The sequence below is a fragment of the Lepidochelys olivacea genome (genome assembly GCF_965140295.1).
Source record: "Lepidochelys olivacea isolate rLepOli2 genome assembly, chromosome: 8".
In the NCBI taxonomy this organism is placed as follows: domain Eukaryota; kingdom Metazoa; phylum Chordata; order Testudines; family Cheloniidae; genus Lepidochelys; species Lepidochelys olivacea.
Window position 1 is genome coordinate 108540979 of NC_140418.1, and position 15440 is coordinate 108556418.

Here is a 15440-nt window from a genome sequence, read left to right on the forward strand (position 1 = left end):
ACCCCAAATTCCCCCACCTCCCCCAACACACCTCACCCCCCATGGCAGGGAAGTGGAGAGGGAGCCTGCACCTTTACAGCAGAGAGCCCCCCCCAGGGCTCCATGGGACCTTTCAGCCCCAGGGCTGGGGAGACGACAGAAGCCACTGAGCCCCAGAGAAGTGAATGGGTCTCCCCACACTCGTTCCCATGGTGTCTCAGAGAGTGTGTCCCCTTGGAGGGGCTGGGTGGGGCAGGGACAGGACTCACCCGTATGGGCAGCTCCAGCACCATATTGATAATTCCGTCTCCACTGGATGCAAAATGGAAACCCTCTGACAAACGGATCCTGGGCAGCACCAGAGAAAAGCACTGGGAGATGAGCAACTCCTCCGCTCCGCTCTCCCTCCGACCACAACCACAGGAGCCCCTCAGCCACAGGAACTCCCCAGGGCCCCCCTGCAGGGACTGGGTCTGAGCCAGCCCCGACACACCGAGAGTAGCTTGGCATGTTACACAGACACGGCCCAGACAGAAGCAGAGGCCAGGCCATGGTGCCATGCTCCAGGAGACGCCTCCTGCGCCCTCACGCCAGGGAACTCACTCCCCCTTAGCTGGTGGCAGCAGGACTCGGTGAACCCTCCAGGCCCAGTGGTTCTGGCAGCTGCTCACAGAATCAGAGCCGTGCTGAGATGGGTTATGGGAGCCCAGACAAGCCTCAGACCATCCGGCCCTGCCCTGGGGTCTGCACCTTCGGAAAGGGCAGCTCCCCGCCAGCCAGCTCCCTGCCCCGCTCAGTCATGACACTTACTCGGTGAGCGTGGACAGGAGCTGGGCTACAGCTGCGATGGGCACGGCTGGGACGAGCCCCGACTGGATGCACCAGATCCAGCGCTGGTGGTAGAAGTAGCGGGAGAGCGAAGCCAGAGTGGAGGAGGCAGTACGGTTGGCTACCATGGTGAGGGGGCCGGACACAGGGGGGTGCTCCAGGGTGAGGATGAAGGGAGCCCGGTAATCGGAAGGCAGCTTCTCATACCTAGAAGGGTGGAAGGGAGAACGACCAGCCAAGAGGGAAGCGTCCCCAGACAAGGCCTGCACTTCTGGCTGAGTGGCCTGATCCTGGATCTAACTCCTCGGGGGCAGCAGCAGGAAGGCTAGGACCTGCTCCACTTCGGTGATCCTCTCTTCCCCCGAGCTCTGGCCAGGTTTGAATTCTCCAGCGCAGCACTGATTCTGAGCCCTGCGACTCACAGGCACTCCTAGGCCATGGCCACAGCTCTGTCAGGGAACATGCCCGCTGAACCCACCCCAAGGGCACAGGCTCCCCAGCCGCACCAGCCTTCCACGGGCCCCTCCTCAGGTGCAGGGCTAATCCTCAGCGCTTCCCCTCCCGCTCAACTACTAAGCAAGAGGAGCCCTGGAAGCCTGATGCCCCTCTGCCCCACCAGCCCACCGCCACTACCTGATCAGGAGCTTCTCCAGCGGCTTGTGCAGCACGACAAGGCAGGGCCTGTCCGAGAGGGCTGGTGGGGCCCCAGCCACGGGTGGGGACTTCGAGGGAGAGCAGCTGCCAAAAGTTTTCCTCTTCACTTTGGGAGTCGCCTCTTTGCTCTGGACCCTGTGGGGGAAGCGCAGCTGCAGGATCCGGTCCTGTAACTCCTCCACTATCTGCAGGACACAGGCAAAAGGAACCCTGAGCAGCTCTATTTAGGGATCACAGGGGGTCTACAGTGCAGACTACACCCAGGTTCCGACTGCCATTCGAGCCCAAGCCCCCTTTCCATCCACGAACAGATCAGGCGGACCCAGGTCGGCAGGCACTCGGAGCCTGGGGCCTAGACCTGCTAGGGGAGAGAGTCAGACCTGGAGTCAGCCACAGCGCGGGCTGAAGCCCACGTGTTCTGCAGCACGGCTGCAAGTCAAGCCACAATCAGAAGGGCGGCCGCAGCACGGTGTAGATTTGTTCGCCCATCTGAGGGAGCCAGGCCCAGCCAGGGCAAACCCAGAGGTACAATGAAGCATGGACGCCCAAGCAGGGCTTGGAAACACAGGGCTTGGGTCCTGCAGACTTGGGTGTAGCTACGTCCTTGCTGCCTGTTGTAGAGACAAGCAACTCGAGGTGAGCAGCTAGTGCAGTGCCTTGGCAGAGGGCGAACGTGATCCTGGGATGTACAGACAGGAGCAACAAACAGGGAGGTGATATTACTTCTGCATGTGACATTGGTGAGGCTTATACTAGAATACAGAATCCCGTTCTGGGTCCACATTTTAAAATGGACATTGAAGATTGGAGAGGGGGCAGAAAAGAGCCACAAATTGCTCTTAGGGCTGGAGAAATGCTTTATAGTGACAGGCTTAAAGAGCTCAAGCTGTTCAACTATCAAAGAGAAGACTGCAAGGTGACTGGATTGCAGTGACAAGTACTTTCCAGGAGAGAAAACACCCAGTACCAAACGGCTTTTTAACTTGGGACAGGAACCACCAATGGCTGGTGGCTGAAGCCAGACAAATAAGGTAGAATTGTTTTTCGATCCATGAGGGTTACTAACCCCTGGAACAGTCTGCTGAGGGAGGAGATGGACTCTCCAGCTGGAGGCCTTTCTGCAAGAGATGCTTTAGCCAAACAAGTTACTGGGCTCAGCACAGGGGTGGCTGGATGAAGTGTAATGGTCTGTGTCACACAAGATGAGCACAATGGTCCTTTCTGGCCTTAAACTCTATGAATCAACCACCCCTTCCCCACTCCTGATCAACAAACAGCTCTGCTCTGTGGAGAGAGGCACCAGGGGAACTACTCCCTACTCTTGCCCCATTCCGGGTCTGCAGGAACCCCATTACACAGGCACTGCCAGATGGGTCCAGACCAAAGATCTGCCTAGCTCAGTGTCCTGGCTCCAACAGCTGCAGACAAGGTACAAAAACCCCGCTGCAGCATGTGGATAATCTGCCCCCATACTAGTCTCCTCCTGATTTCTAATAGTTACAGGTTGGGTTAAGCCCCAAAGTGCAAGGTTTTCATCCCTTCCAATATTCTTTTTTAGGGTATTCTGTATCCATGTAAAGGCCCTACCTCACTTTGAATCTTGTTAAGTTCTCACCTCAGCAACTTGCTGTGACTTCCACTGTCAAATTTCCTTTTATGTTTTCAATTTGCCACTTTTCTTCCTCATTGAATGTGCCTTATCCTGGTGTTAGGAGACTAAACAGCACTCCCAACTGCCCTTCTCTAGTCCACTCCTTTCAGAGACTTTTATTAAGTCACCTGCTGCGCTGTCTGGTCTGCCACATCTGCAGTGAGTTTCACTTCTCTCTGCCTCCTTTCCTTTCCAGACCACTAAAGAACACAGGACCTAGTACAGATCCTGGGGCGCCACAATGAAAACTGAACATATCATCCCACTGTTTCCTGTCTCCTTCACAGATCCTGATCCCTCACTTTGCCTCTCAGCCCCTGACATCTTAGCTTCTTAGTAGCCTCTTGCCAGGGACTTTGTCAAAATCTAAATTATGTTAACTAGTTTGCTCTTCTATCCACTACTTTATTAACACTCGAATTCTAATAGCGCAGTGAGTCATGGTTTTCCTCTGCACAAATCAAGCTAGTTAGATCAAATCATATAATCTTCAGGTGTTTTATTATACTATTTTTAATAATCATTTTGACTTGTTTAGCAGGCACAGATGTGAGGCTTATTGGTCTGCAATTCCCTGGATCACCCTTGGAGCCACTTTAAAATACAGATGCAATATCTTGCCACCTTCCAAATCTCTGCTACAGCAGCTGCATTTTAAATTCATTTGTCCCAAATCCCAAAAAGCTGCCTGGTCAAGGTGTCAGCTCTGTAAATACGTCCACCTGCTTCTTCTCCATGCCTGCCCCACACGCCTCGCAGGCTGCTCACTTTGTTCCCACTGCCCCACAGCGTTCTCCCTCAGACTCACCTGGTTCCTGGCCTGGGCAGGCGTCCCAATGGGGAACCCTAGCCGGAGAACCATGCAGGGAGCTTTGGAGATGATCCGCACCACATAGAATGAGGAAGGAGCTGGATCCTCAGAGCTGGAAGAGGAGTTAGTCACTGACTGGGCAGCAGGGAGAATGGTCTAACCAGGCAGCATGGCCTTGGCAGAGCTCTTGCTGCTCTGGAGCCCAATGCAGAGTGGATGCTCCTTCCCCAGCTGCGAGGTCAGAGAGTTTCCTACTATGGGCGAGCTGCAAGCTGGGTTTGGAGTCATTCAGAGATTTCCACTGCAAATGGGCAGCAGAGACAGAACCAGCGCTGGGGTCAGCCAGGAGGAGCCAAGCAGGCCCTGCTAGCAGGGATCAGCCTGGACTATTTCCATTGCACAGCACAAGAGGAGTGCAGACAGCTGCTGAGTCAGATGCACTCCAGGGCCCCAACAAGAGAAGACAGAGTACTGCCATGGGGGTTACAGCTGAAAGGCTTCCTGGCAAGAGGAGGGGCTGTCTTATGCAGACGGGGCAGAAAGGGGGCCAGGAGCAGAGAGGGGAAGAGGGCTCTGGCAGCGCACGGAAGGTGGGGAATGTGGCACACCTGAATGGCAGTTCCAACAGCACATCAGCCATGGTGTTAGTGTGCAAAAGGAACCCTGACTCCTTCCCCACCCCTGCCAGGCTCTCTATGGAGCACAGCGGAAGCAGCACCCTGCAGTACAAGGAGCCTCTCACCTGGGCATCAGTTTGACATAGGAGTAGCCTTCCACCAGCACAAAGCTGCTCCAGTCCCGCAGCAGGGAGGTGAGCGCTGAGTGGGAGATGCGGCACTGGATGGTGCTGTACCGGCCATTGTTGCCTGGTGTGTGCAGGTGCTTTGGGACGGGTCTGTGGAACACACCAGCAAGTCACTAGCCCAGCCCTCCTGTCTGCTCCCAGCATGGCCCAAGAAGGGCCCCTGCAGAGCCCCTGGCCCACTCACCTTCCCTCACGAGCCTGGGCAGGATCAACCTGCCCCCACCCCATACACACACACAAAATGGCTGCCACCAACTCCTCTCCTGCTGTGCTGTCTGGCTCTGCCACCTCTAAGGGAGTTCCACTGTTCCACTGTCACAGGAATCCTGCTCTCCCCCTAGGCTGATCTGCTACCTCTCCCTCTGTACAACGGAGATAGCATTACCTACCTGCTTCCCAGGGACCTAAGGGGTAAACCTTTGATCAGGGCTGGGGATTAGCCACACTGATCCTAACAGGGCACCCTCCCCTCCTTGGCTTCAGATGATCTCAGGGTGGGCAGCAAGCCAGCTATTGACTGCACTGTGTCCATATGAGCCAATGGAGCTTTGCAGTCACCTGCCATAATGTCAGGACATCCAGAGTGAGATTCCCAACTGGCCCCGCTCCTGGAGGCTCCAGCTCTCCAGAGGTTCCTGGCCCTGGGCTCTGCCTGAGGCGGGAATCAGAGCAGACTCCTGCAGTGTTTTACGGAAATGAGGGCCATTGTGAACTGGCAGCCCCTTTCTCAGCAGGACACAACAGGCTGTACCTGTCCTTTGATACCCCTGGAAGAGGCCACAGCCCCACAATACTGAGCCCTGCGCTACACCAGAGTTAGGTTGACGTAAGGCAGCTTATGCTGCCCTAACTATGTAAGCATCTACACTAAAATGTTGCTCCCGCTGACGTAACTCGCCCACTACGCGACTTAACTCCACCTCCGCAAGAGGCTTAGGTCAGCGTAGTTAGGTCGACCCAGTGTCAGCGTAGACACTGCCTTGCTTACATCAACCATTGCTGCCTTTCAGAAGCCGTCCTGTGATGCCCCACACTAACTGTACAATCGGTGCAAGTGCTCCTGGGGAGGAGACGCACCACTGACACGCGGAGCGTAGGGTGGACATGCACAAGTGATTCAATTCCGGCGGCGCTGTACATCCATATAACTTAGGTTGACATAATTTTGTCGTGTAGACACACCCAGAGCTTCCCCAGCCCGCAGGGAGGCCTACTGAGCCACAGGGTGAAATTCCAACTGGGAGGCCCACAGGAGACCCTGCAATCAGATTCTCCGGCAGAGACAAACCCCAAGGGCACCTAACACTCCCAGGAGCTGCCTTTCTTCTCCCCTCCCCCTCCAGCCAGGATGCCTTCCCAGCCTGCAGAGGGTTAATGCACAAACAGCAGGGTCTCCTCCGGCTAGTGGGCCTTCCCATGCCTAAGAGCCAAGCCTATTCTACCTGCGCTGTGCAGCAAGCAGCCACCTTCCAGGGCCCTCCTGTGCACTGAGTAATCCTGCGTAGCCCCCTTCCGTCAGCGAGGCAGCTCCTGCAGGCTCTGGCTGCAGAGCCAGGCTCCCGCTGTCCCTAGGGCTGCTTTCCTACCCACTGCGACTCATCCAGGTCATGGCTGCCCTAGCCCCACCACGGACGTACGTACGTGTCATGCTCCAGCATGAGGACAATCCGATGCATGTGCAGCCACCGCTGCCAGAAATTAGCATCCATGGAGAGAATGGGCTTCCAGTAGGAGGCAAACTGCGAATGGCTGCAGTCAGAGCCGCTGTGCTGCAGGGACAGCACCTGAGAGACAGAGCGAAAGAGCTGGGGTTACAGAGATCAGTAGCAAGCTGTTGGTTTCCCCACAGAGAAGGTCCAAGCCTCCCCGGAGTCTGAGCCACGCAGGCACCTAGCAGGTGGGCTGAAGAGCATTACATTGTCTCTGGGGAGAAGTAATGCTTTCAGCAGCGTAACTGAGCGATGCAGCCCCTGACAGCCAGTATGGGCTTCCACACAGATGGGAAGGTATCCATAGACACACCAAGGCAGGCTGAGCCTGCGACACTCCTGCCCTCTCTAGTTGGAGTGCACCTGGAGCACACACTGCATGCTTGCTGGAGAACACTCTGCACATTGCCTAGAATGGGAAGCCTGCTATTCACCCCAGGGACTTTCCAGGAGCAGCAGTCTGTGGAGCAGACACCCTAAGCTGGCACCCTGGAGTGCACAATGCTCGGGAAAGGACATCAGGGAAGGGGTGGTTCACACAGCATCACGTGGAAGTGGAGCAGTGCAACTGTTAGCAAGGAGAACAGCCTGTGGGCCGTCCCTGTGAGGCACAGTTACCACAGCAGCCACCCGCATGGATCAGCCATCTGACACCAGGATTCAGAACAGAAGGGCACCTGTTCCCTGGGCTCTCAGGAAAGGGGGAGGTGGCATACCGGGGTGGTGGAGCCTGGTGGGATGTAGAAAAGGGGCACTCCGTTCTTAGTGCTCTCAGGGATGGTGAAGTGCTCTGGAACGGTGTCAAAAGACTGCAGGTGAACTAGCATCTGATCGGTCTGGTTGATGCTGCAAGACAAAAGCTACGGTTAACTCTCCAGGGCGCTCCCAGCCAATCTAGCATTCAGAGCTGTGCTGTTAGGCCAGCTGGGGGCATGTCCTTGGGGGAAGGAGGATTCCCCCATGCCCAGCAAAGGACACACTAGAGGGAACCCGAAAGCAGCAGCCCACCCCCCCAGGCGAGAGAGCTCAGCGACAGCAAGGAAAGTTAGGAAAGGGCTCGGCCAAGTCCTTCCCTCACAGGTACAGCAGGCAGGGAACAACTGCGCAGAACAGGGGTAGATGCCTCTGCAGAGCTCGGGAACACTGGGCAGATGCCCACAAGTCATCTGGGATCAGCCACACACCCCACCTACCTGAGAATCACCCACAACTCTGACCTTCAGAGTAAGGCAGCATTGCAGGGTGGTGCCAACCTCACTGGGCACACATCCCCTGCTCACTGCCCAGCCCCTCCCAATGCCTGGGGTCTGGTTAGATACAGCAAACAGACCAGGGAACGAAGCGCTGTCGGCTCTGGGAATCCTACTGCCTAGGACACAAGTCAGTTCAAGTCCCTCTTCCCAATTGTGTCACCGCAACTGGCATTCCTCTTCAGGCCACCCCCACTGGGGGGCTCAGGTGAGCAGGGAAAGGGGGTGCAGAGGCACCCTGGAGCCAGCAGGTACTGGGGTCAGACTATGAGAGCGGCAGGGAATGGCCAGGCTCACCTCTGCAGCGTGTTCCAGAAGCGACGGATCACTGTAGTGCGGTACAGGCTGGTGATAGGCTTCCTCATGGTGCAGCTGATATCATGCAGGATGTCATAGCTGCCCTCCATTGTCACCTCCACCCAGGCACTGCGCTTGGAGGGGTCCAGGGGCCATCCCGCCACAGCCAGGTATTCTATCCGCATGTTGTGCTTCCACAGCAAGACCAGTTTCACCTCCAGCTGGGAGCCACCTGCGTGGGGGGAGAGCAGGGCAGTGAGGGGCTGCGGTCAAGCTCCCTCCCACGCCATGACCCAGCAGCATCACCTCTTGCCTCCAGACGCAAGCGTCATCTGACATGGGGCCCCTGAACAGGTACGATGATTCCCAGAATCCTTTGGGTGGGATGGTCCCTCTGCTCCATGGGGTCAGGGCTGAACTCAGCACCCCCAGCCTGCCCTAAGCACAATGCACCCAGGCTCTGCTCTGACTCCCCAGCGATGGGGACTCCACAACGCCCCCCAGCAGCTTGTTCTGGCAGCTGGGTGGGCCATCCAGCTAAATGAGCCCCCTCCTACTTACCCCGGCCTTTCCCTTCAGCCATCGCGGCCTGCTCTGCACCCCACAGCACAGGAGCACAAGTGGGCCCAGGCCCACTCAAATACCACTCTGAACTGGCAGAGGCCACTCTGCCCTGTACACGTGTCTTCCTACCCCCAAACACCTTCCAATCACATGCTGAGCGAGGGGACGTGTGGTTCATTCTCTCGCGCACGCCCCCACGAGGACAGAGGTGTTTATGCAACACAGCCTTTTGCTGGGGAACTGTTTTGAAATGCACACGCTGCTGTGTGCATGTCACAGACATGCACCTGGCCTTTGGAATGAGAGGCCAGTTCCTAGGGCAGGCTCAGACCCGCCAAGCAGAGCTCTGTCTCCTGCACAAATGAGCTTTCCCCTTGTGAAGGAAGTTCCATGGTGCCAGAGGAGCAGAGTGGTCAGTCAGAGGCTTCATCCTGGAGCTTTGGGCTCTCAGACATGCTGGGCTAGGTCATGGAGCACTATGCACACTAGGACCAAGACCCTGCCCCTAACTCAGCAGTCTATAGGCAGCCAATGCAGAGTGTACGACAGATGTGGTTTGCTCACAGTATCCCGTACTGGTGAGGAGACACGCTGCGGCACTCGGTACCAGCTGGAGTTCCCTGATGGCTGACAGCCTTCATGTCACACTGGTCCCATCTCTCCCCAGACATGCCTGCCCCAAAGTGAACAAGCCAGCCTGCCCCATGGGCTGTTCTCCAAAGTCCTTCAGCTCTTTGGGGCCTGCTCCAAGCGCTCCATTCCCTCACTTGCCAGAGTGATGGCAGCGCCCAAGGAGGGCCTGGCTGGGCCAGGGGAGCAGAACATCCATCCCACACATTAGCCTGTGGAAGCAACCCAATTGAACGGGTCATCGCACTGCCGACTCATTCACTCACTCCCCCACGAGGTCCCCAGTGCTGCACTGCTAGCAGGGCTTCTCAAACCTTTCCTCGGCGAGTGGCTGGAGATGCTAAGCCACCAAAGGAGGTAAGTCACTGGTCAGAAGCCAATCATCCCAACCAGACCTGATGCAGTGCTGCCCGCCTGAGTCTGCAGCCAGCCTCAGTTTCCCCCGCACAGCGCTACCTAGAGCAAGAGTGACATTAACTAGACTCTGGTCAGCAGCAGAGCAGCTGTCCAGAACCACACCCACAGCAGTGACACCAATGAGAAAGAGTCTGGTCAGCTGCATTCTGCTGCTGCCTAATAGCGAGGCATCCTTCTCCTTTGCGGAGCCTGTGCTGATTACACCATCAGGTCCAATTTTCCAACCATTTTATAATTCTGTTTTAAAAATTGTTGTTCCAACTAATTTACATAGTGCTAGTTTACATGCCAGAATTCCCAGGCACATCCTATGGGATGCAGATACAATTGCTGCCCTCTGAGCCTCTGGTATAGGTGTAGATTTTAAATAATAGATTGCAATTTTTTGTTAGCTCATATACTTCGTTCTGAAGCTCTTTCAGTACACCGTCTGGCCCAGGTGACTTGTCTACTTTTGATACTTCAGGCCCTGACAGTGCTTCATCTTTACTGTCCGAGAAGAGCAGGTATCTCCCCAACATCTTCTGAGCTGAAGACTGATACAAAGAAATAATTCAACTTTTCTGCTATGTCCTTATCCTCCTCATCTGCTCCCTTGACACCCAACTAGGCAAGCAGACACAATGATTCTCCTGCAGGCATCCTGTCTTTTCATATGCAAACGATTTCTTGATATTTGTGTTTGGCAGTCTGCTCTTCAAAAGTCCTGTTCTCACCCTAGTTTCCGCTGTACATTTCTCCTGCTGGAATTTATGCTTCTTTACTTAGCTTCACCAAAGCAAGATTTCCATTTTCTCTCTCTCTCTCTCTCTCTCTCTCTAGGTAGCACCAGGTACATTTATGGTGCTACTGAAATCCTGCCCATGCTATCATTTCTGCAGCCACTCACCTGGCTCTGCTGCAGCCACTGCTGTGCTGGCAGGAGTGCAGGCAGCTTAGGTAATGTAAATACAGCGCTACCTGCTGGCAGCCACTCTCTTTGCATCAAGTGCTACTATTTGCACCTTCCTAGTCTGCAGCCTTGGTTCAGTACTTGTGCCCATATCAGACCTTGCACCGATGTCACCTATGGGGCACCCCCTCACCCTGTAGCTGCTCCCCACCTCTGAACTGTGGGTATCGCCATACTGTGAGACATGATTTGCCTAGCAGGCACACAAGCACCATGCAACTGCACAGGGCAATCCTGTGCATGTGCCATGGAGAACAAACTTCTTCCTCAAGGCCATGGTTTCGTGTCCTCACCCCACTGAGGCTGGCCAGACTAAGGCTGTGTAACTGGGAATGGAGCCCCAAGTCACAGAACGGCATGGCGCAGGCAGGTCACCTTTGGTGATGTTGACCTCCCGGATGCTGTAGCCCTCACGCAGCCGGACAGAGACTATGCTCACGAGGTCTGCATGCACCTCCTTCTCAGTGTGCTTCTTCCTCCTCATGGCTAGAGCCGGGTTGCTACTCGCGGACACCAGGTGCTCGTTGAACAGTCTGTGCTGGGACACTGCAAACAACAACAGGCACATGGGTCACGCAGCTCCTCCACTACCCAGCCTGGAGCAGGAGCCCAAGGCACTTGGGGAGTGCAGCTGTGGGACCCCTCCCTCCCAGTGAGCAGTACTTCCCTCCAGGCTCGCTCAGGAAGGGGCAGGAGAGGCCTGCTGGTGCAGAGGAGCTATGTAACAGGGTGGGGGCCCAGCTTGAGCACATGATGTGACAGGCGTGATAATCAGGAGCAGCACAGCAGGGTTATGCATTTAACCAGACAGGAATGGCAAGGCCGCTGCACTAATCCAGCTGCAAGCTTCTCAGGCAGGGATCCATTTCCCCCGTCCCTAGGGAGTCTCATGCCTACCCCAGGTGCTGTATAATGATCAGTTAGCAGGGCCCTGACAGCCTTCGCTGCAAGGTTTAACAACTAACAGCTTTTAAACAGCATCAGATGCCCACAGCACCTCCCCCTGCTTCCTTCAGGCCACACCCCCTCTGAACCACCCCCACAGACAGCAGGTACTTTCCAAGAACTGCTGATGCTTCTGAGCCTTAAGGCCAATTTTCAGTAGACGCAAACTGTCATACCCCCCCCCCCCGGGGCATCCTCAGTGGCAGCACCCACATGCTGGCATTGTGGCCATTTCTCTGAGGACCATAATCTTGTAAGCCAAGTTCCCATGTGCAGACATGGTCTGGATGTGCTCTGCAGAGCGCAGCCAACCAGGTCAGCGTTCAGAGAGCCTCCATGTGCAAAGGGGCCAGTAAGCGTTTCCTCACCCTCACTGTACTCCCGTGGCAGCAGGGATTGTGCTCAGGCTTCCACACACAATCCCCTTTGGGCTCAGATCAAGTCTGGCTGGGTAAGCAAGCTGAGAGCAGGGGGCAGAAAGGCACGCTAGCACCCAACTCCCCAGCTAATGCTCCCTAAAGCACCATGCCCCAGGAAGGGAGCCACAGAGATTCCGCTCCAGCATCCAGTAGCGTTCAGAGCCTCGAGGCGGCCTAGAATTCTGCGGGCCTTGATCACATGCTCTGATCCACTGAGCAGCATGCTTGTTAAGCTGTCCTCCCCAGACCCGAGCTCTCAGGGCTGCTGGAGAAAAGAGGACCACTCCCTTGCCTAGTGTGCACTTCAGTAGGTAGGAGGGGCTGGAAAAAGGCTCTCCCCACTGCCTCCCTCACCCACTGCTATTGGCAACAACCAGGAAAGGGAAGGGGACATTGATGTATCCAGTCCCCACTGCACGAAGGAATTCCAGACCCCCCATCCGACAGAGCAGGACATACATGCTCTCCTCACCACAGTAATACTCTGGGTTCAGGGACTCCCCAGTGCGCAGGAAGGAGTACAGCAGGAAGGCCTTGTGATACACATTCAGGTCGAGGCTTAAGGGATCCAGCTCAGGGCAGGTGGACAGGTACGCACCAAAAGTTGCCATGGCAATAAATTTCATCAGTTCCACATTGGGGACGTGGCCGAAGCTGCAGTCATATGAGTAGACTCCGCCCACCTGAGAAGGAGCAGGAAAGAGATCCATGTGAGACAGAGCAAAGGAGGGGAGAGGAGAGAGACAAGCACAGGTAAGCTCCACTCCATCCTGCTCGGGGCGAGTGAGTATCAAACCCATTGACCCAAACAGGGAGAGCGCATACCAGCACACACAGCATGGTGCCTCCGCTGGGGGTCAGCACCCCTGTCCTGGATTGGCATCCCCGTCCCCACTTCCCACCCCAGACTGGCATACCTACAGACATGGTGCAGCACCCCACCCCCACCCTCCACCTCAGACTGGCATACCAGCATACACGGTGCAGTCTGCAGTGCCCTCGCCGCCCCCACCCCAGGCATACCTGCACAAAGGAGCAGGCCACAGTGCTACTCCGCAGCTGGTTGAGCAGAGTCTCACACACAGCCACATCCGGGACGCTGGTCACACCATCTGTGATTATGATGATACCTGGGGGTAACAAGGCACCATTTCAGAGCACCATCCCCCATTTGTGATCAGACTCCCCACCCTACGCCCCCAGGGCACTCGCTGACTATTTGCATTACCACACCATAATGGGATCATGAAATGCTGCAACCCAGAGCTGCTGCCCTGAAGCCTGGTCCTTCCCCCATCTGAAGGGCCCAACATGACTCCTTGGGCATGCCCACCATGAGTCCAGGGCTAGAGGGATACAGACTTCCAGGCCAGGCTCCCTGAATCCCAGGAGGTGGAACTAACCTGCACTGGAGTTGGAAGGCAACAGCTGCAGTGCTAAGATCCCCTGTCGGATCATGCTGACGAGGCCAATGTCAGCAGTGACCATGGAGACACCGGGCTTCCTTCCAGAGGGTTCCTGTGTGGCACAAGAACTCTCCTGGCTGAGGAGTGACAAATCTACCTAGCAACAAGAAACCAACGAGACGCCATCAGCCACACTCTGACCCTGTTCCACTCACTCTTTTTGCAGGTCCCCTGGAGTCTAACAGCCCCATACATTACCCCAGCCCTAGTGTGATTTACCCGGTCCTATGCTAACCTTTAATCTTCTAGCCCTTCTCAATCCCCTTAATGTGGCATTCCCCTGAGCTCTCACTTCTACTGGCCCCTGAGAATAAGGCTTCTACCTTACGGAGTTATATACCCAATATTCTGTCTGAGCAGAGCCTGGGCTTACTACATCTCCCCATGGGGTGAGTAGAGGAGGTGATGCTGGGGCCACTAGACTTCTGCAGTCAGCACTAGGAGATGTATGGCTACACTGCAATTAGACCTGACAGCTGACTTGGACTAGTGGGGCTCAGGCTGTGGGGCTGTTTCATTGCAGTGTACACTTCTGGGTTCGGGCTGCAGCCCAAATAGGGTCCCAGAGCTCGGACTGACAACCCAGCCTGGAAGTCTACACTGCAAGGAACAGTTGCACAGCCCAAACGCCAGTCAGCTGGCACAGGCCAGCCGCTGGTGTCAACTGCAATGTGGACAGACCCTAACTCCTTCAATCTAGTGCAAGCTGCAGCTGTGCAACATCTCTCACCGCGCAGACCGAGGTCTCTCTTGCCGGGCATCTAAGAAAGGTAGGTCTCTTTTGCCCTGTCTGGGGCACTGATCCTGGAGGCGCTCTGAGGACTCGGGTCGTAAACAAATGTGTACCTATGTGCTTAGATCTGTACAAGCAGAACAAGTCCTGTTACAAAGACTGATACAAATGCTGTCCAGTCTTTCCCGTCATTTGCCCAAAGGCTATTGTGGGTGAAAGAGGGTGTGTGGTCCTGGGGTACATAAATATTTGTCATGTAAAACCAAGAGCAGCCCTGGGCCCTTCTGGTCTGGGATGGCGTGGGACAGCTCTGCCAGCCTCATCCCATATAACTATTATTACCAGGTAAGGGTAAAAAACCTCCCCGGGCGCTATCAAAGGGCTTCTCTTGGCTGGGGAAAGATACATGATCAGCAAAAATTAAAATCCCTCAGTGCACATCAATACCCCTTTAATTCATTGAATCCAATACAGTCATCAGTGTTTGCTGGCAAGGACACAGTCAACTGAAAATCTAGGCAACTTCAAAAAATAAAAAAAAAAAATTCCAATTCTAGCGTGTCCTCTGCTCCAGATCCTCCTGCCCAAGGCCACTGCCAGTTTCCGTGGTTTTACAACCAGTCAAATAAATCCAGCTGCTTAACTGTATAACCCCAAGCTAGGGTAAATATTTCCCACATGACACCTCCCAAATACCTCTTGGTCCTGCTTACCTACTTTGGAAACCCCTCAGTCCACTTATCTCTGTAGCCATGTGCTGTTCTCTCAGCCACTGAACAAGGCTGTTCCTCAAAAAGGACAGACTCCCAGCTGAGGCTTATACAGCATGCCCATCCTAGTACAAGCCAGCATCCTATGAGCCCCTCCCAGAGGGGCAGGGCAGGAAAGCAGCCCCAGAGAGCCTAGATCTCTCCTCCAGTCCATCCATCATCTCTGCCTGCCTCACCTGGGGCTTGAGTTCATACTGTTGTTGGAGCATCTCAGCCACTTTATTCTCAAAGGCACACAGCTGTGTGTAAATTTGCTGCAGGAAGGTCTCTCTCTTGGTCTCATCCAGCTGACAGCCTTGGAATAGCACCTGAGCCAGAGACACATGGGAAAGACATTACCTTAGGGTTTTAAACAGCTACCCATCACAGTGGTATCTGACCCACTGATCCAGACACACACATGCACTACCCTAAGGAAATGCAGGGGAAACACAAGAGATGGCAGGTAATTAACTCATGACAAGAAAGGCCTCACACCAGCCACCTCTGTGTAGCAATCCTGGGAGCCACCACAACATGCACCTGTCAACCTCATTTGGGGGCAAGAGGTTCCTGCTGCC

The 15440-nt window shown here is 55.2% G+C and overlaps 1 protein-coding gene across 7 annotated transcripts in view; it reads right to left on the reverse strand.

Annotated features, from left to right (window-relative positions):
* The window catches only part of SZT2 (SZT2 subunit of KICSTOR complex), a 71707-nt gene that overhangs the window by 52255 nt on the left and 4012 nt on the right, over window positions 1–15440 (reverse strand). For 5 of the 7 annotated variants that reach the window (XM_084636617.1, XM_084636614.1, XM_084636618.1 and 2 more), the window contains exons 5-17: window positions 15057–15188; window positions 13315–13474; window positions 12935–13041; window positions 12384–12594; window positions 10923–11093; window positions 7985–8216; window positions 7154–7283; window positions 6370–6512; window positions 4666–4818; window positions 3921–4035; window positions 1441–1646; window positions 790–1014; window positions 249–327 (exon numbers count right to left, since the gene is read on the reverse strand). In XM_084636617.1, the coding sequence (XP_084492743.1) occupies window positions 249–327; window positions 790–1014; window positions 1441–1646; window positions 3921–4035; window positions 4666–4818; window positions 6370–6512; window positions 7154–7283; window positions 7985–8216; window positions 10923–11093; window positions 12384–12594; window positions 12935–13041; window positions 13315–13474; window positions 15057–15188 (2064 nt within the window). Of the gene's footprint in view, window positions 1–248; window positions 328–789; window positions 1015–1440; window positions 1647–3920; window positions 4036–4665; window positions 4819–6369; window positions 6513–7153; window positions 7284–7984; window positions 8217–10922; window positions 11094–12370; window positions 12595–12934; window positions 13042–13314; window positions 13475–15056; window positions 15189–15440 lie in introns of those variants that run through there. The other 2 variants (XM_084636615.1, XM_084636616.1) reach the window with 2 other exon arrangements.